We start from the raw sequence: 20,178 nt of genomic DNA on the forward strand, positions 1-20,178 counted from the left end.
TCAGCAGCATCAGGAGCCATTGTTTTTAGATGGCATCTTTATCTGTGTGGGATTTGCCTCTGTCTCTGGTAACCTGGGACACCTTGCCAGCAAATTCAGCTACTTCAAATTTCTACCCTTTTTTTTTTACACACTTGATAGCTTTCCAAGAATACTTAAACTTTCACTGATGAAGCCCTCAGCATTATTCATGTTATTTTTTACTTTGGAAAAATGTCTCTTATTCCAGTTTTTAATTTATATGAAACTAGGTATTATTATTAAAAAAGAGGTGCTGAACTAGATACTATTTGTGAAAAGTAGTTGCTAAGTATCTCAGTGATGGTTTAAAAGGTTTTTAAGTGCATCTAAATACAACAATCATTAAATCCATAGAAATATTATCTACAGATAATTTTTCGATCCGCAATTAATACATGCCGCGGTGCCTCTAAAAAGCCTCTGGGTGTCGCCCCGAGCTAGCCCAGGCACCGGGACAAGGCGCTGTCCAGAGTCAGTCCGCGCGCCGCGCAGGCAGAGCGGACTCCGACAGGTGCACGACCCCGTAGAAGCTTGTGAGGGGGTGTAGAAGCGGCGAGGCAGAGGAAGGAAAGGAGGATCCAGGAAACAGTGCGACAGAGAGTTTATTAACTTAACTCTGAGCCGTTTCTGGACCCCGATTTCGAATTAACACAGGGTTTTAAGGGGAGCAGAGAAGGGGAGAGAAGGGGGTGGGGTTGGCAGCCTCCAGCCAATGGTTTACAGTCTCTAGGGAGAACAGAGGGGGAAAAGGGTGCTTCGGACCAATTAAAGAGAACTGGGAGGGGAAAACTCAAGGCGGGAAAGATAACTGACAATTAACCGATGGGCACAGGTGCAGACTAAAAAATACACCTCGTGATGGAGAAGGAGAGGAACAAAGGAATATTAATTAGGGGGGGAAGGTAGGGGTACATAGAACTGAACTTTTACAGATAACCAAATCTTACATAAAACAGTAAATTCAAAAACATGCACTGCCACATCTCCCCCTTTTCTTTTAATTAAGATGAAAATGGCTGCGGTGGGTCAGGAAGGTATTCGGAATCCGGATAGCCTTCGGAGCCTTCTAGGTCCATTTCCTCAGGGTCAACTGACACCGCTGTGTAATTTACTTCTGGAGAAGGGGAAGAAGTGGCACTGGAAATCAATTTAAACATCATCTTTCTAATTAGTCCGAAGGCCACCAGGATTAATAAAATAATGAACACAAATAACAAAATGGTCCTCAGGATGGATCCTACCCATCCAGAGAGCCCCCAGTCACTGAAGATGTTATTTAACCAGTCCGATGTTTCTTTTTTTATCTGCCCGACCATATCTTGCATCTGCCGCAAGATCTGCTTGGTGTCCTCGGCCCGGCTCGACAGATTAAAACAACATAGACCCTCTAACTCCTCACAGGTATTCCCGTGGAGGAGCAAGAGGTAATCTATGGCCGCCCGATTTTGGAGGGTGGCTTGCCTCGTTAGATCCTCATCTTGCAGGAGGTTATATAGGGCCTTGGAAGTCATCTTTGACTGTTTGGCCACCCAACACTCTAGATGAGCCAATTCCCCCATATTTTTGGCAATGGAAACCCAGGGGGCAAATATAGTAACTGCGACTCCTTTAGACCTACTCCAATGTACAATTTCTGAATCGCAGTTTGGGTCCAAATTCTTCAAATCTCTTTTGGAAATAGCCGATTTATGTGCACCGTTTTTCTTTTGCTCCCAATCCATAATTTGGGTTTTGTTAGGTGAAAACAGTCCCAATTTCCCTAAGGTGCACGGACCTCCTGAAAGGTGAGAGGGGATGCCTGCCCAAGCATGGGTCCCGCAAATCAAAAAAACACCTTTTGGCAATTTTTTGGGGTGATTGTAAACTTGGGGGGGGAGTGCTCCTTTAGCCATGCCCTCACACCACGATATGGTGTGATAGAGGGAATTGGACTGAACCACATGTTTTGTCTTGGGATTAAGAGCATTTGCCTCATTAGTGAAGTGGATGCAAAACCGGGCTTTGGCTGAACCAAGGAGTTCCAGCTCCTGGGGTTCATCTTTTAAATTCTCTAAGCAGAAAAAGAAATTCCTCCAACTAATAAAAGGACTAACACGGGGCCTGATTTTATCTAAACGGCGGGCATAATAGAGCAGTCTTTCGGGCAATTCATGTTTTTGAAAAGGGATCCCCACGAGGCAGGAGGAGATCGGGTCCGAGGCACTGGCCTGGTTTAGGCAGATGTGATCCTGGCCTAAGGACCGCTCCAGCGTGGTCCACACATTTGCAGCGGGCTGTGGCACAATCCAGGCTTGATTGGTTATCAGGAGGCTGGTGATCACAATGATGAAATGTATGGTCTGCATACTCGATCGGGGTGGGCAGGACCTATAAGACAAACTTAAAACCACAAATCATGAGGTCTCATAAAAACAGGCTGAGGGGGAGTCATTCTCCCATTCTCAAATGGTGTCAAATGGGGGTGTCTTGGAACACTTTCTTCAGCGGCGTAGTGCCGCTGAAGCCACCTGTGGGACTTTTCCTTCCCTCTCTCTTCTTTTGTGGATGTAAGGCTTGACCCATTTTGCTGGGATCCACTTCAACCCCCCATCAGTGAGGACGCAGGCGTACCCACGCCCCCACGTCACTAGGGCGAAGGGACCCTCAACTTTTCCTGAGTCAGGGGACCTTACCAAGACGGGCGGGTGGCGCTCAACCTTCCAGTCGGTGTTGCACTGGAAATGCCTGACAATAGGTGGGTTAGGATTTTCAAAGGAGCAATTTAAAAAGTTTATGACATACAAAGCCCTGGCCAACCTGACGGAAGGTGTCTCAGTTTTTAGCACCTGTTGTTGTTGTTGTAGGACCTGTTTGATGTTTTGGTGGGTCCTCTCTACGATTGCTTGGCCTGTGGGGGAGTGGGGGATGCCTGTCTTATGTTCCACTCCCCATTGCTGCAGGAAATCCGCAAGCTCCTTAGATTTGTACGCTGGTCCATTGTCAGTTTTGATCCCCTTGGGGATGCCCATAAATGAGAAAGCCTGGACCAAGTGTTGGATGACATGATGGGCTCTCTCCCCTGCGTGCGCAGAGGCATAGACAGCACCGGAGAAAGTATCCACTGATACATGGACGTATTTAAGCTTTCCAAACGATGTAATGTGGGTGACGTCCATTTGCCAGAGCTCACAGCTCTCCAACCCTCTGGGGTTGACTCCGGCATGCAATGTCGGCACTGCATGGGACTGACAGGATGGACACGAGCCGACAATCGCCTTAGCCTGCTGACGTGTGAGGTGAAAGCGTCGAGCAAGACTAGGCACATTCTGATGGAATAGCTGATGGCTGAGCTTTGCCTGCTTGAAAACATCAGGCAAGGGGGCTATTGCCACTGGGGCAGCAAGGGCATCAGCCCTTCTGTTTCCCTCGGCAATGAACCCAGGCAAATCAGTATGTGACCTCGTATGCATCACATAGAAGGGATGCTCTCGGTGGGATACAAGTTTGACTAGCTTCAAGAGCTGCTCATATAGAGCTGTGTTAGACACCTGTTGCAAAATGGCCTGATCAGCTCTAGATACCACCCCCGCAACGTATGCGGAGTCGGTTACTAAACTGAAGGGTCCGGGGAACCTCTCAAACGCTCTGACGACAGCGGCCAACTCGGCAATCTGAGGAGAACCCTCAACAATTTCAATATCTGCATCCCACTGCTGAGTTTTGGGATCCTCCCAAGTCATTACTGACTTGTGAGAAACCCCGGAAGCATCAGTAAAAACGGTCAGAGCATCAAGGGGTCTCTTGCTCCGGACACTCTTTAATACCAATCTAAAAGTCACTTCCGAATTGAACAATTTGTGGGCCGGCTGATGAATTGAAATTTGTCCCGTAAAGGAATCTAGAGCAAATTGCAATGCTTCATTTTCTTGAAGAAGGTGTTCTAACATGGATTTAGTTATTTGGCCCATTGATAAACTAATTGGCACGTGAATGTATTTGAAGTCACAACCGGCCAGATCCCGCATCCGCGTTCTTGCTTTGCGGATCAGCTCAGCCATGAGCTCCTGCGGCTGTGTCATCCTCTTGGGCCGGTGATGGCTGAGAAAGATCCACTCTATAATAAGGAGAGGGTCTCCTCTGCCTTGGCCCTTGGTGTCGTGTGATTTATTTGTGTCCCATTGAAAAATGATCCCATGAAGATGTGGCAGCTTACCCATTATGATGAACCTGAAGGGTAGCTTGGGATCACACCTGTGCGCTTGTCTTGATGACATTGCCTCTTGGACTTTCTCCAATGCTGCTTTTGCCTCTGCAGTAAGTACCCTGGGAGAACTAAGCTCCTCTCCCCCTTTCAATAAATCGAAAAGGGGTGCCAGATCCTCGGTGGTCAGACCTAGCCAGGGCCTTACCCAGTTCAAAGCACCACAGAGCTGATGGGCATCGGCAAGGGTACGGACGGTAGTCCGAATGTCCAATTTTTGAGGAACAACGGTCCTCTTTCCGATTTCCAGGCCCAGGTACTTCCAAGGCGGCATCTTCTGAATCTTATCCTCTTGCAGCTCGAATCCTGCAGCAACAAACTCGTTATGAGGTCAAGCGCTCGTGAAAGTTCATCGTCCGTCGGCACGCAAACGAGGATGTCATCCATGTAATGATGGATGACAACCCCTCCGCGGCTGCGCGCACAGGGTGCAGCAAGGAAGAGACAAACTGCTGACACATCACTGGAGAGTTCTTCATTCCCTGAGGGAGAACTCTCCAGTGATATCTCTTCCTTGGGGCCGCTCGGTTGATGGAAGGGACCGAGAAGGCAAAACGTGGTGCGTCGTCCGGGTGTAGTGGAATTTGGAAAAAGCAATCCTTGATGTCAATAACAGCCAAATTCCAATTTTGGGGTAGCATGGTGGGGGACGGCAACCCTGGTTGTAGGGACCCCATGTCTTCTATCACATTGTTAATTTGTTGGAGGTCATGGAGGAGGCGCCATCGCTTTTTGTCACTCTTGCGAATGACAAAAACTGGCGAGTTCCATGGGGAGTTGGTCTCTACGATGTGCCCCTTCTGTAACTGCTCCTCCACGAGCTCCTCAAGAGCCTTCAATTTTTCTATGGACAGCGGCCACTGTTCGAGCCAGGCTGGTTCATCTGTTTTCCAATTCAATTTCAGGGCCGGGCGCTTTTCAGTGACCGCTATTGAAAAATCCTGTGGAGGGTCTGGAATGCAAATTGTGACCCCCCACTGAGACATGAGATCTCTCCCAAACAGGGGCCGCTCATAATCTAAAACAAAAGGATGAGTAGAAGCCAATTGTCCTTTTTGTCCCTCAAATTTTACCACGCCTTTTGATTGTTTTGCCAATTTAAACCCACCTACACAGCGGATTCTTGCAGGCACGTCCTCTAATGCCCAATGTGACGGCCAGTCCTTAGTGGGGACGATTGTCACATCTGCCCCTGTGTCAAAAAGCAGCAGTGTATTTACTGACTCATCCCCTAGTGTCATCTTACACATAATGATGGGCTTCTGTGTAGTGACACAATGCACAGTGTTCACAGAAAAGGTGGAATGCTCGGGGTCCCCGTAGGGAAGGGCCTGTGCAACAATTTGTCCTTTTGGGACAAATGTTGGGGGATGAGTAGTACGCAGCCAGATCATGAGGGCCCTGGGATTGTTATAGAGTGTCCCAGGAAGCACCTCAATCTCTTGCGGAGTGTATTTACAGTCGCCGATGACGATGAACTTACCTCCTCTCGCCAGTGGCCAGTCCTTCAGCTCCTTCGGGTTAAGGGTGACTTGATGCCAAGCCCGATCCCGTAGGTGCAGACTCTTGGTAAGGTGCAACCTGAAAGGGTCATAGAGAGAAGAAGTGGTTAGTATTGGTTTGGCTGAGTCCCAAGCAGGATTTAAAAGTGTCCAGTCCGGTAGTTTTGTCTCGTTCCAGCGACCCCCAAAGGCATCTCCCCCTTTGTGGTCCACCCTGTTGGGGTCATCACGCCGGGTGGACCCGCGCTCCCTAATCAGTTTTTTTGCTCGCTATGGGAGGGCTGCGGTGTTCCTGGTGGTGTAGCTGGCATCCTTCTCCCTTTCGGTTTATTGGGGCATTCGTGCGCAAAATGCCCCTCTTCTTTACAGAGGAAACAGAATCCGTGACGAGCAGGGCGGTGTTGTGTTTGGGAACGATGATTGGGGTGTTCTGCCACACACACAGTCCTCGCAGGAGTTGCAGGTGGAACTGGAGCAGGTGGATTTTGACGCGCGAGGAATGGGACCTTCATTTGACAGACTTGTAGCATCGATTGAAGAGTGCGTGGAGGGTCTAGGGGAAGACTCAGAATAGCTTGTTTACACAAATAATTAGCATTAACAAAAACAAGGTTTTCCCTGATCTTCCCCCTTGCACTCTCATCTGGCACCTGCACTTCTAGAGCCCTAGAAAGTTTCTCAACAAAATCTACAAAAGGCTCTGAAGGTCCCTGCTTAATGGTGGTGAAAGGTGGTAGAGGTGCGTGTGGCTGTAAGGTAAGAAATGCCTTACATGCAATGTCTTTGACCACTGATAGCACTGAGGGAGGAATCAAAAGGCCTTGGGCATCAGGGGAACTAAAAGAGCCTTCCCCACTGAGTAGCTCAACAGAGAGAGGGTTCCCCTGCTCGTCAGTTGCCGGGAATGGCAACGTTGGAATAGCTTCCCGCAGTGCTTGCTTAAAGGCGGCTTCCCAGAGGGTGAACTCTGTGCCGTTCATTAAGCAAGCAAAAAGCTGTCTTAAGTCTGCGAGAATTACTGTGACCCCTGCTAAATCTGCTGTTAGGAGGCCCCGGAAGTATTGACTCTCTCTGCCAAACTCCTTGTGCGCCTTACAGAGCTCTCTAATTATGTTTTGGGAAAAAGGATGCCAATTAGCTTTTTGAATGTCACCCCCCCGTGTCTTTCTATAGGTGACTGGCGCTGCAGAGAGGTGTACTTCCTCATTCCCATCATGATTATCTACTGGTTCCAAATCGTGGGAACCAGAAGAAAAAGCATGGGAATTTTTCTGCCAAGATGGCCTCCTTCCGGGGCGGGGAGATGCAGCCGACTCTGCCCTAGGGGTGGAGTGATGGGCGGGGTGAGAATGGGGTGGAGCCCTGTGGGAAATGGGAGGGGTAGTGGGAGGAGTTTAGGCGGGATGAGTGGGAGGGGCTTGCCGGGAGGTGGGAGGAGTAGTAGGAGGAGTAGGGGGAGGAACAGGGGCGGGACGAGAGGGTGAGAACTTTTGGAGAAGGGGAGGGGTTGTGGGAGGAGTTGGGGAAAGAAAGGGGTTGGGTGGGTAGTGAGGGGCAGGGGGAAAGAAGGGGTTGGAATGAAGGGGAGGGGGGGTAGGAGAGAAAGGATTCAGGGGAGAAGAAGATGTCGACCCTGAAAATCGACTGCTACCATTTTGTGGAGCCTGTGACTCACTCAAAGCAAACTTAACTCTGGGCTTAACTGTAGGGGAAGATGGGGAAAGGTAAGATCCTCGAGCCACGTGGCCAGCGTGCCTCAAGGGATCCCCAGTAGTCCGGCCAAGACTGCTGAGGCTAGAAGACAGGGAATTTTGTAGAGAGCCTGGGCTAGCAGCCGTCTGGGTTGCTGCTCTCTTCAAAATTCTTTTTTTAGGGATGGAGGGACTGGTACTGGGGTGAGGGGGAACTGGGGTAGATCTCTTAGCCCATGGATTTTCTTGCCCCTTTTTTTGTTTTGTAATGAACTTTAGCTGTGAGATCAAAAACATAAGATCTTGTACCTTTTTGTCATTTGAACTTTCTGAATGAACCAATTTCCTCTCTGCAGCCTCCCAGAACTGGGAGCTGTGAACTGCTACCTGTGAGGTATTTGGAAGGTGCAAGAAAAGCCACAGAATCAATCTCTTTAAACAACTCTTAGAAAACTGAACTTTCTGAACTTCTAACATTGAAACACAAACGTAATAAGCCCCTTTCTGTGCAGAGCTCAGAGACGCACCCATTCTCTTTAAGTTGGCAAAATCTGCACACTCCAAAGACCAGGCAAAGTAAAGATCACAAAGAAAAAGTAAACTGCCACGTGCTTAAAAACCGGCAAACAAAAACACACTCACTAGCAACCGCAAAACCACCGGGGCACTGCACGGACTTCAAAACTACCTCCGATCGCAAAACACAAAACCGAAAGCAAAAAAACCTCAAAACGCCAGGGATTTCGAAACCGGGAAGAAGAGCCCCAAAACCCAGCTCCCGGGGCCACGCGACCGCAGACCAGGAGCTTAGCCCACACGGAACTGTTATACCAAAAGCCCCCCTCGCGGTAAAAGGGGGTTTTATGCTTACCAACCCTGGCGCGGGTGCAAAAAGCTGGTCTTCGGGGGTTCCTCTGCCGGGGGAAGATGCCGTGTAGAGTGCAATACAGGGCGCTGCCTTCCCCTCCTCGGGGAGCACGTCCTCCGAAGAGGCAGCTCACACCTGAGGCTGCGTGACGTCCAGGAGTTCTCTTCGCGAGGTCGGCTCCTAATCCGAACCTCACTAACTCCGTCCGTGGGGTCCTTCCCTGGGCCCGCACGGTGGGCGCCAGACGCTTGCCGTGGTGCCTCTAAAAAGCCTCTGGGTGTTGCCCCAAGCTAGCCCAGGCACCGGGACAAGGAACTGTCCAGACTCAGTCGGCGCGCCACGCAGGCACAGCGGACTCTGACAGGTGCACGACCCCGTAGAAGCTTGTGAGGGGGTGTAGAAGGAAAGGAGGATCCAGGAAACAGTGCGACAGAGAGTTTATTAACTTAACTCTGACCTGTTTCTGGACCCCGATTTCGAACTTCCACAGGGTTTTAAGGGGAGCAGAGAAAGGGGGGAGAAGGGGGTGGGGTTGGGAGAAGGGGGTGGGGTTGGCGGCCTCCAGCCAATGGTTTACAGTCTCTAGGGAGAACAGAGGGGGAAAAGGGTGCTTCGGACCAATTAAAGAGAACTGGGAGGGGAAAACTCAAGGCGGGAAAGATAACTGACAATTAACCGATGGGCACAGGTGCAGACTAAAAAATACACCTCGTGATGGAGAAGGAGAGGAACAAAGGAATATTAATTAGGGGGGGAAGGTAGGGGTACATAGAACTGAACTTTTACAGATAACCAAATCTTACATAAAACAGTAAATTCAAAAACATGCACTGCCACAAATACAGAATATTTTTCCAAACTCCAGCTGATGCCTTCATTGTTCTAAGTGCATAAAACTAAAGAGAGCATACATGAAGGTAAAGATGTCAGTGTTGCCTTTGATTAAGATCTTTGACTATAATCCGTTTATCTAGGAAAAAGCAAGGATGAGCAGTTCCTGCCATGGCAAGATGTCTGACACTGTAGAAATGTCTTGGTTTTGGAGAGACAGGTATCTGTCAGGGGTAACTGGAGTTTCCCTTGGAATGGAAAATGTAAAAACCCGTCCCTCCAAATTATTACAATTTTGCAATTAGAAGCTTTCAGGAAAAAATATTGGAATAGGAGTAACAGTTGTTTACTAGGAATATTAAAAATGCAAATGCAGTGTTGCCATGAGGCTCTGTCCCTGGCTAGCCGACGTGCAGTTTCTCCCGCTTGCTAATGTAAACATTGGCATGTTTTCCTAACTGTCTCCCATTGTTTACATATTTCTAGTTGGGAGGAGAAAAGGTAAATGACAGCCTTCTGGACCAATGTGGCAGGAGAGGTGGCGATACCCTTCTCCAATCCATGGTCACCTTGCCACAGATATATAATGGCAAAATAAACTAAGGGGCACTCTCCTGCCCTGCATGCTCTGATGCACCCAGATCTGTGTCTCCAGTCTGTTTTCTGGTTAGGCCTCCACGGTGATAATGCAGTAGTACAAAGAAAACCAAACAAGCAAACAAAAGTCCTAGAAAACCCTGACAAAGTCAGAGATACAACCTGACACCCTGTTGTCAGGGTGTTGGAAGCAGCCCAAATGAGTCTTCCTGGAGTAACAGATGTTGTTCTGTGAAGTAGAGATGATCCTGTAGAAAAAAGGGCCCAGAGCTGATGAGATGGGTCTGGTCTTCCTCTGATGATTCAGTGGAAAACCAGCTAAAGTGGTGTTTGGGATTTCATGTTTTATGCCAGTGGAAAGGCTTTGGCTCCTCCCACTGAGTGGAGCATCTCTCAATGGAATGAAGTAACATTATCAGTCATGTGAGAGGCCTTAAATGGCCCATTCACAGGTGATGTCCCTCGGAGGAGGATGGGTGGAGGAAGAGATAAGAAGGCACTGCCTTTTCTGGTGTTATCATTTGTCTCATTAAGAGAAGGAATCTGCCCTCTTCCCCCCCTAGAGTTACAAGAGATAAAGAACAATATCTCAACTGGTTTCAACAGATGAAAATAGAATACACATTTTTGGTTACATTTTTCAACCCAAGACAGAAGCCAATACTTCAGACAGGCAGTGTTCAGCAGTGCTGTCCCATTCCACACATACCCCTCAACCAGCTCCAGGTTTCCCATCCAAGATTTATCACCATCTCTGCTGCTCAAAGGCACAGCAGCCCACGTTACCTCATTCTCTGAAATCCTGGAGGTAAAACAAGCCTGTACAGACCTAACATACCTTGGAATTGCTGCTGCTCCTTCTCTTTGATCTCACCAAGGTGCTCTGGAAATGATGCACTGTGGCAGTGCTGGGGGATGAGAAACAGCTCCAGAACACCAGGCTTCAACAGGACAGCTGGCTGCTGCATTGTGCAACACATTTCTGTGATTCTGACAGCTCAAAACATTTGTGGCCCAGAGGGCCCAACAAAAAATATTAAAAAATAGATACACACATTTAGTCTCCTTCAGTACATTTTTAGGCACCTACTTTCCAGCTGGGACAGACAGAATTTGTGTTGCAAGGAACTGAGATCAAGCTTAGCAGGATGCCCACATATTTCAGCATCCCACACACTTAATATCCCTGATTGTTACAACAGAGCAACTAGTCTAATTAGAACAGACATTGCCAGAGCTGCCTTTGTATTACTTATGAGTCATGCTGCTAAAATATTCTTTATTCATTATCCAAGACTTTTTCCTTTCAGTGTCAGCCATTACCACTCTGCCAGACTTGTCAAAGCTAAGTGCATTCTGATAGGGATCTTCATATTTAATCTGACGAAGAATTACTTTACAAAAGAGAGAGATCAAAAAGGTTCAAGTCTGCCCCAAAAAAAGAAACTAAAAAACCCCAAACAAACAAACCTCTACCCCCATGTCTCAAAGTAAGGGATTTTCTCCTTGCTGCTTCTCCAGGCACACATCTACAGCTAGAAGAAACACTTTAAAACTTGTCTCAATTTGTTCTGTCAGTTGACTGAATATTTGCATTTTAATGTCTTTCTAGTCAACCAGAGAGGAAAAAGACTCATGAAGAATTCAAACTGAATAGAAAACTTTTTTTCTTCTTTAATATAGTGTATGGAACTATAGAAAGGGGGAAATACAGCTGAAATGTATTATGACAAGGTAATATCAGAAAATTTCTTAGGGCAGATTCTGTTCTAGGCCACTAGGACTTACCAAGATTCATTGTTTTATTCACTGTGTTATTAAATCACTGGGTTGGAAAGTCCTTGGGTCATTTCAAACCACTGTCTCATTGATTTTTTACTCCTAAAGCATCCTTAATATAGGAGCGTCAGTAGAGCTGTTTCCCAGCTTTCATGCAGCCACACAGATGAAGGTAGCAAGCAGGGATGCAGAACGGCAGAATATCCCGCTGCATAGCTGGGGCTTTGAGTGTTCAACTACTCGTGTGTAGGATTGCATTTTATTGAAATGGTATGCTCTGTTTCACCCCTCAAAGTTTATGGTTTATCCCAAGTCTGTAACCTCCCCTGCAGTATTCTTTACCTGTAACCTCATTGGCCTAAAGATCTATCCACGCCCACTTTGAATCTCTCTGTAAAGGGTGCAAATGGAGAGGGCTCGCTCTCTTTGCCCTGGAGGCCTCTGGAGGCTCTGCTCCTCTCCCCTTCCCTCTCCCCTTCCCTCTCCCTTTCCCTCTCTCCCCCTCCTTCCCCCTCTCCCTTAGTAACCATGTTGCCTTCCCAGGGTCGAACTCCAAATAAATCCTCACCTTATCAGCACCTCACCAGCCGTCTAGAGTCTCCTTGCCTGCCTGCATGAGAATACCAAAGAACCTAGAGCCCGGGGGGCTCCCGGGGAACACTCCTTGGGGACCCCCCCTAAATCTAAACTGCAACAATTGATGTACCAAGGTGGGGCAAGACCACCAAGGACCCTGAGACAAAGATGGACCACCACACCACCAGCACAGTGCAGAACTCTGCGGAATACCACTTCAATGCCGTCTCCGCCAACATGGAGTGGCTGTCCGGGACCGCAATCGCGGACCCAGGTGGCCCCTCCCTCACTGCGCAGAGACCCCGCAAGCCACCACGCCACCGTCTCACCACCACCAGCCAGTGCGGCGCGGGCCCGAATCCCAGCCCCTCAGGGCTCTGGCCCACGGTGGCGCGGCGCAGGCAGCGCGGCCCCAGCACAGGCGGCTTTGAGTGTTCAACTACTTGTGTGTTGGATTGCATTTTATTGAAATGGTATGCTCTGTTTCACCCCTCAAAGTTTATGGTTTATCCCAAGTCTGTAACTTCCCCTGCAGTATTCTTCATCTGTAACCTCATTGGCCTAAAGATCTATCCGCGCCCACTTTGAATCTCTCTGTTAAGGGTGAAAATGGAGAGGGCTCGTTCTCTTTGCCCTGGAGGCCTCCGGAGGCTCTGCTCCTCTCCCCTTCCCTCTCCCCTTCCCTCTCCCCTCCCTCTCTCCCCCTCCTTCCCCCTCTCCCTTAGTAACCATGTTGCCTTCCCGGGGTCGAACTCCAAATAAATCCTCACTTTATCAGCACCTCACCAGCCGTCTAGAGTCTCCTTGCCTGCCTGCATGCGAATACCAACGAGCCTAGAGCCTGGGGGGCTCCCGGGGAACCCTCCCCGGAGACCCCCGCCAAATCTAAACTGCAACACTTGTGCTTTGAAGACTCTGTATTTTGTCTTTCAGATTGCACCTGTTATCCTTACTGCTGGAATGCAAGCTGCAGACAGAGGTGCCTCCCCTGAGTCTAATATCTTAAGGGAAAGTTGTTTCTCCATTCAGTTAATTTCACAATGTCTTGTTTTGCATTTCTAAAGTATTTTAAAGTTTTCTTGAATTCTTTTCAGATTTATCCCTGTCATTTAAAGACAGTATTACCAAGAAGTGGAATTCATTGCTTTATATTTTAGAAAGCACACTCTCAAATGTTCCTCCTTCATAAGTTGAAAGAGTGGCTTGAATTTATTTCTGAAGTTCCTTGAATTGTGTTTCAGTGAGCATTCAATTTTTGCCCTGCACACAGAAATCTCTGCACTTCGCTGCTTGGTATTTCTTGGTTAATGTATTTTAACATTTTTCTTCTGCTTCTGTTTTCTACTCCTAATTTACTTAGTATTTCTCTTTAGACTTTGGAAAACTGCTGGATCTATGTTTCAAAGAGCAACTACTCTCCCTCCCAATCTGCACCTGAGCTGGAGCATTTTGCCTGAGCCATGCATGCATGAGGGAAAAGGCCAGCCCTGATATCTGGTGGTGCAATGGTGAACTGGTGTAACAGATTACTGATGCTAGCGGTGCCTGAGACAGACCTGTCAAGTGTTTTGTGTCAGAGGAAATCAAACTGGAGTCAAGCATTATTATTGAGCTATTCAGTTTAGCAATCTAATTATTTCCCAGTTAGGAAGGATACGACAGAAGTACAGTACATAATGTTATCAAGAAGATGTCAAGAAAGAAAACTTCCAAAGCATTAAACTAGAAATAAAATGAGATTTATATTTTTAGGCTGAAACTATTTTTTCCCCCATAACATCCATATTCTTCCATTCAATAAAATCGCTGGGTGCATCCATTTCTGAAAGCACAAAGAATGTATTTACTGCCTTTCGGGAGAAACCATGCTCTGTGGCATCATTTCCTGCAAGAATTAGAGACCTGGAAAAACAAATCCACATCTGTGTGGGGAATGGCACCAGCTCCTTCTCCCAGACAAAACCCAGCAGCATTTCTCACCTCGTGCCATGCTGGGAGCAGCCTGCACACAGAGCAATTCTTCACCTCTGGGAATGTTGTGCATTGGCACAACAGGACCAAAACAACTGGGATGAACCACCAGACAGGCAGATGAAGAAATACTGGCTTTACTCAGCTTTTTTTCCTCTCCCTTTTCCTAGTACTTTTGACTAGCATTAAAAGCACATGGCTAAAGACCCAGTGGTCAGTTCAGGGCTTGAGCAAATAAAGGTAGGTAACTAAAAAGTAGATCTATAGGAGTGACCACAGCTGCTGTTTCCAAATTGTGGCTGAAGGAGTTTAAAATAATGGAAACTAACACAAAACTGCTTCTGAGAGCCAGAATAAGCAATAACAGGCACTAAATTGTAAATTTCTTGATTAACTCATCTTTCTACAGAAGAAATTTGATTTCAGAGGGAATTCAGAAATAATTTCTTCCACATGAAAAATTTGTGCACTTAATTTGTTGCAGTAAACTGCTGCTCTGACTGCTGAGGAGGTCTGTGATGGGCAGATGATGAAACAGCATCTGCCTTAACTGCTTTTTTCCCGCCACTTAACTAGTAAAATATTTCCATTTCAGTGATGAAATGAAAAGCACAGTGAAGAAAATCACAGGAGAAAAGAAATTCTCAGTTTTCTAAGCAGGGCTTTAGAGGGAAATAGCTGATATCACCAGATTCTGCACAAAAGAAAATAATGGTGAATTCTTTTACAAAAGCTTTACAAGGAACAAAGAGAGTAAAACCATTTTGGAGGAGCATGCAGCACACAAGTGGGATTTCAAAACAACACAAGGGACATATAGAGAGATACATCTCTTTCATTATCAAAACTCTTAGACTTGTCTTTGATCTAAAAACAAACAATGACAATGAAACAATTTACAGACTCAGGAGTCTGAAATCTGAGTGTGGTTTCCATAGATTTCCAGTTATTCAGAAGAAAATAATTGGAAACTACAGTCTCATAGTTGTGCCTAACATTGGCTCTGTATCATCTGTAGATGATACCATCTACTGTTGTGGTGTGGATTTCTGCTTTAAGTTTTCAAGCTAGCTTTCGATTTCATTTGTGTGTTATGATTTAAATTATACATACCGTTAAGTGTCAGTCCTCTGTATCCCTGCCTCTATTTCTAGAATTTTCCTTGCCAATCTTCCCTCACTTGATATATCATTTGCTGCTTTATATCATGACACTGCTTCTGCTATTCCCATTGGATTTAGTTCTGTATTCCCTGCCCTAGACTCCTCCCTGAGTGTATTCTCATTGGTTGTTTGCTTTGTACCGCCCCGTCTATAAAACCCACGGCGGGACATGTGCTCCTCGTCTTTGGGGTCCAGCTTTTAGTTGTTATGCTTTAGTTATACCTGTAATAAATCTCCTTAGTTTACCCCAAGACCTGTCTCGCCTCTGATACATCTCTGCGCCCCAAAAGCAACTGCCAAGACCACCGAAGTCCAGAGCGGGGAGGAAAAGTCTCCCCGGGGGGAAATGTGTCGCATCCCGATGCTGCCTTGTGCGTCCTGGGAAATGCACACCGCAACAATCTACCCCATTGAAACTCCCTCCAGACACACATGCAAGAAGCAGCATAGATGTGAGCTCACTCATTTCACTGCTGGTTCAGCACTAGAAGTGTTAAAGACCCTGACCTTTTGTGCTGGTTTGAAAGCAAAACCAGTGAGACTCCAAGTCAGAAATACAATTTAATAGAGAGAGAACAAACAACAAGAAAGATAAAAATAAAATAAAAATAAAATAAGATAAATGCAATAGTACAAAGGACCACTGACAGAGTCAGAATGCAAACCTGACAACCCTGTTGGTCAGGGTGTTAGAAGAAGACCAAAGTAGGTCCTCCCAGAGTGACAGTTGTGTCTCCGTTGCAGTAAAGATGATCCTCAAGAAAGGGTCCAGCAGTCCTCTGGGAATCCAGTGGAAACAAGCTATCTTGGTGTTTGGGACTGCTGGTTTTATTCTGGTGGAAAGGCTTTGGCTCCTCCTACTGGGTGGAGCATTATTGCCAGGGCTCTATTAATGAAGGCTGGAGCGAGCAATGCAGAGTACAACCAATATGGTCAGATCATACGTCCTCCTCTTTATTCTCGAAAGGGCTGGTTTTATACAGTGTGAAGTAATTTACAATTGCAAGTGCATTTCTATTGGCATTCAGCGTGAACAAATATGTAAACAATCTCAGTTTAAGGCAGCTACCGTGATTCTACTCTAACTGTCCCATCTAGTCTATACACACACCTTAACCTAATTTCTAACTGCGCCACAAGCTTATCTACTTCTATACAGGCCTAAATCTGAGGCCTAGCAGGCCCAAATCTGAGGCCCAGTTTGGGATAGCTCAAATCTCATTCCACAGCACATCATGCCCGTGATCTCTAAGAAATCCGGTTACAGTTGCCTCTTTTTCTTTTTGAGCTATCCAAACTGACTCTAAGGCACAGCTGGCTAATTTTTGCATACATCATAACAAGCAAGGCACAATAATAAGGATGATCATAATAACAATGAGAATCAGTATACCAAAACGGATCAAATCCTTGATCCACCCAGTAAAACCCCATGATCCGAGCCATTTGTCAAACGGACTGTCTACAACTACAAGTTTTCTCATATTATCTTTCAGCTGTGACAGCTGCTTGTAAATAGATTGAGAATGGCCTCATAAATTGATGCAGCACATGCCCTCAAATTCTTCACATCCATGCCCTTGTGCTAAAAGGAGGAAGTCAATCGCAGCTCTGTTTTGGAGAACTGCGTGACGAATGTCATTAACATCTTTGGCAAGCTCACTTAGTAGATTAGATGTTATATTAATTTGTTTTCTCGTCCAGCAGGCTAGGTTTTTCAACTGCGTGAGGGCTTGTGCTGAAGCAATTCCTGGGGCAAAAAATGATGCTGAGATTACAGCTGCAGGTTGCCATAACTCAACTCGATCTTTACAGTTGGGGCTCAGTTGAGACATACTGCGTTTGACTAGTAAGGTCTTTTGGGACAACCCTAAAACTTGATGAATGCTAGGAGCAAACAGTGTTAATTTGCCAAAATAACATAGACCTCCTACAGCTTCTTGAGGCACTGCAGACCAGGCTCTATCTCTACAAATGAGAAAGATCCCTGGCGGTAATTTTCTTGCAACACCTTTTAATGGCGTTACAGACTCAGTCCAATTAATGCAGTACTCGGTATAATTATAATACAATGGGGACTTGGGAGACAACCAAATGTTGCCATTGTTCAGTTGCTGTTTGTCTACAATTAGCAAACTTGAATTCATGATAAAATGCCCAAAGATCAAGCAGTAATTTCCTGGCACAGAACCCAAAAGATTAAGTTCTTGGGGCTCAGTACTGGCGACTTTTAGATTCTGCCCAATGGCAACAGCTTGTGTTCCTAAAGCACTCTTTGGATTAATTTTGATTTGAGACCAGGTTCTGAACTCTGTCATGGAGTCTACTGGGACTCCAATCAAGCAAGTCCGAAAAGGATTTGATGGTGTGGCTAAAGACAAGCAAAATGAATCTTGTTTACTCCGATTGGCCAGAGTGACCCACATATTTTGTCTTGGGCCAATTTCAAGCATTCCTGATCCTCTTTCTATTAAGGCACTAACTAAAACAAACATTCCAATTCCTAACATTCTATTCATGGTTTTGGTTGTCTCTCAGAAAAGCAAAACAAACAGCACTTGCTTATTACTTAATCTTAAATCCTAAAAATGACTTATCGCTAAACTTAATCTTATAACTGTAACTATATAGCTATTTTTTCTAATTCAAGTCAATTTTCAGCAGTCTCAGGGTCTTCACAAGGTGCTCCAGGTAGGTCACTGCTGTCACTGTGGTTATCACTGTTAGCTGGTATCTCTGACTGCAGACATGCACGGGTAAATCGGCTCGGCACCCAAACAGGTCCTGATTCTTCTGTGGAAACACATATAACCACGACCATTAAATAACACAGGACTCGGTCCCTGCCATTCGCCCGTTCGCATGTTCTTGTGATAAACATAAAGCCTTGGAATCGCTTGTGGTCTTCCTTCTTTCACTGCATGGTGGTGTATGACAACTGCAGGCTCTTCTCTTCCTTCTGCTAGGCACAAATAGTTTAAAGTGAACAGTAGCTTGGATAATTGACTAGTTACGTCAGTTTCATCACTGTTTTTGCTTTGCTAGAAATTCTTTCAGTGTCCGATTGGCTCTTTCTACCATGGCTTGACCAGTGGGAGAGGGAGGCATTACAGTGGTATGCTTGACTCCCCACTTCTGCATAAATTTAGCGATTCGCTGACCGACATAGGCTGGACCATTGTCGGTCTTAATTTCTACAGGCACTCCCATCACTGCAAAACAAACGGTCAGGTGTCTTTCAACATGCAAAGCTCTCTCGCCTGACTGCGCTGTGGCCCAGATAAATTTAGAATAGGTATCAACAGTGACATGGACATATTTCAATCTCCCAAATTCTGGAACATGAGTTACATCCATCTGCCACAATTCTAAAGCTTTCATTCCCCTTGGGTTTGTGCCCAGGCCAAGGCCAGGCCCATGATGACTACATTGAGGGCAGGCACGCACAATCCCTTGTGCATCATTCAGGGGAATCTGGAATTGTCGGTGCAGGGCCCTAGCATTTTGATGAAAATTCTCATGGCTGTCACGAGCCCTGACAAATTTGTTTTCTGCAGGGACATGGGCAACGCAACTCACTGCAGCATCTGCTCGTGCGTTGCCTTCTCCTAAACCGCTGTTGCACTGATGGCTGCGAATGTGCATGACACAAAAAGCATGCTGACGCTGCTTCAGCACACTTCTTAATTGCAAAAACAGTTCTCTAAGGTGCTGATTCAGGGTGTTCCTGATGAGTGCATCTTCAGTTCTTTGCACGACTCCAACCACATATAAAGAGTCCGAAACAACACTGAGTGGTTCATTGTTCCAGGTTTGCAAAGCCAAACACACTGCCCTCATTTCAAGGGTTTGCAGACTGTCTCCTGCTTCACTCTTAAGTAAATGTTGCATCCATTCTCCTTGCTGTTGCCATACACACAGAGCCCTTCTTGTTTTTCGACCGGCATCAGTAAAGACTGTCCTTCCTTTAACTGGTGTCAAGGAACACAAAGGTCTCTCTAGCCACTGGTAGCGCATGACTAGTGTCCACATCGGGCCTTTTGGTTGCTGATTGTGAACCACACCTGTAAAACCCAACAATGCTTCTTGCATTGCGACAGAATGTCTCAGCTTCCACTCTAAATCCTCACTTCTCACAGGAACACTGATGTCTGCTGGTTCCTTTCCATCTATCTCTACAATTCTGTCTCTGCCCTTTTTTATCAATGCAGCAAGAGCATCTGTTCTGGTCATGACGCGGCTCTTTGGTTGCACAGGTAAAAACACCCATTCCAACACACTTGCTGTTGAACTAAACCTAGATGGGCCTTCCCCCTTTTTCTTTTGCCATTGAAAGACAATGGCAAATGGACAGGCATCAGTGTTGGAAAGGAAAAGTGACAGTGGAAGATGCTCTATATGACGAGCACTCCAACCACGTTGTAGCTTTTCTGATACCTGAACTAAAGCTCTTTGCTGTTCGGGGGTACATTTTCGGGGGCTGCTGGCATCACCACCATGAAGCCACAATAAAAATGGTTGTAAATCATCATTGGTGATTCCTACAATGGTACGAACCCACTGTAGGTCTCCAAAAAGTCTCTGGGCATCATGCAAGGTGGAAATGCTGGTGTGTAAAGTGATTTTCTGTGGGTGACACTGTGCACTTGTGATCAGCCATCCTAAATATTTCCAAGGAGTCGACTGCTGTATTTTTTCTGGGGCTACAGTCAGTCCACAATGTTTCAATTGTGCAATCAACCAGTTTAAATCTGTTTCTGGCAATGGCTGTTTGGTGGCAATAAGAATGTCATCGACATAATGATAAATCATTGTGCTGGAAAAATGCTGGCGAATGGGTTGCAAGGCCTAATCAACAAACAACTGACACATGGCAGGTGAGTTTCTCCCCCCCGGGGCAACACGGTCCGTTCATATCGCTGTGCTGGGGCTGCTCTGT

The 20,178-nt window shown here is 46.4% G+C and overlaps 1 protein-coding gene across 1 annotated transcript in view; it reads right to left on the reverse strand.

Annotated features, from left to right (window-relative positions):
• Positions 1-583: 583 nt before the first annotated feature.
• Positions 584-20,178, reverse strand: part of LOC134565295 (uncharacterized) — a 46,918-nt gene continuing 27,323 nt past the window's right edge. Inside the window, exons 2-3 of the mRNA XM_063424811.1 lie at positions 5,745-5,842; positions 584-2,400 (exon numbers count right to left, since the gene is read on the reverse strand). Coding sequence (XP_063280881.1) covers positions 1,023-2,366 — 1,344 coding nt within the window. The 5' untranslated portion in view covers positions 2,367-2,400; positions 5,745-5,842 and the 3' untranslated portion in view covers positions 584-1,022. The remainder of the gene's footprint in view (positions 2,401-5,744; positions 5,843-20,178) is intronic.

The sequence above is a fragment of the Prinia subflava genome (genome assembly GCF_021018805.1).
Source record: "Prinia subflava isolate CZ2003 ecotype Zambia chromosome W unlocalized genomic scaffold, Cam_Psub_1.2 scaffold_56_NEW, whole genome shotgun sequence".
Classification (NCBI taxonomy): domain Eukaryota; kingdom Metazoa; phylum Chordata; class Aves; order Passeriformes; family Cisticolidae; genus Prinia; species Prinia subflava.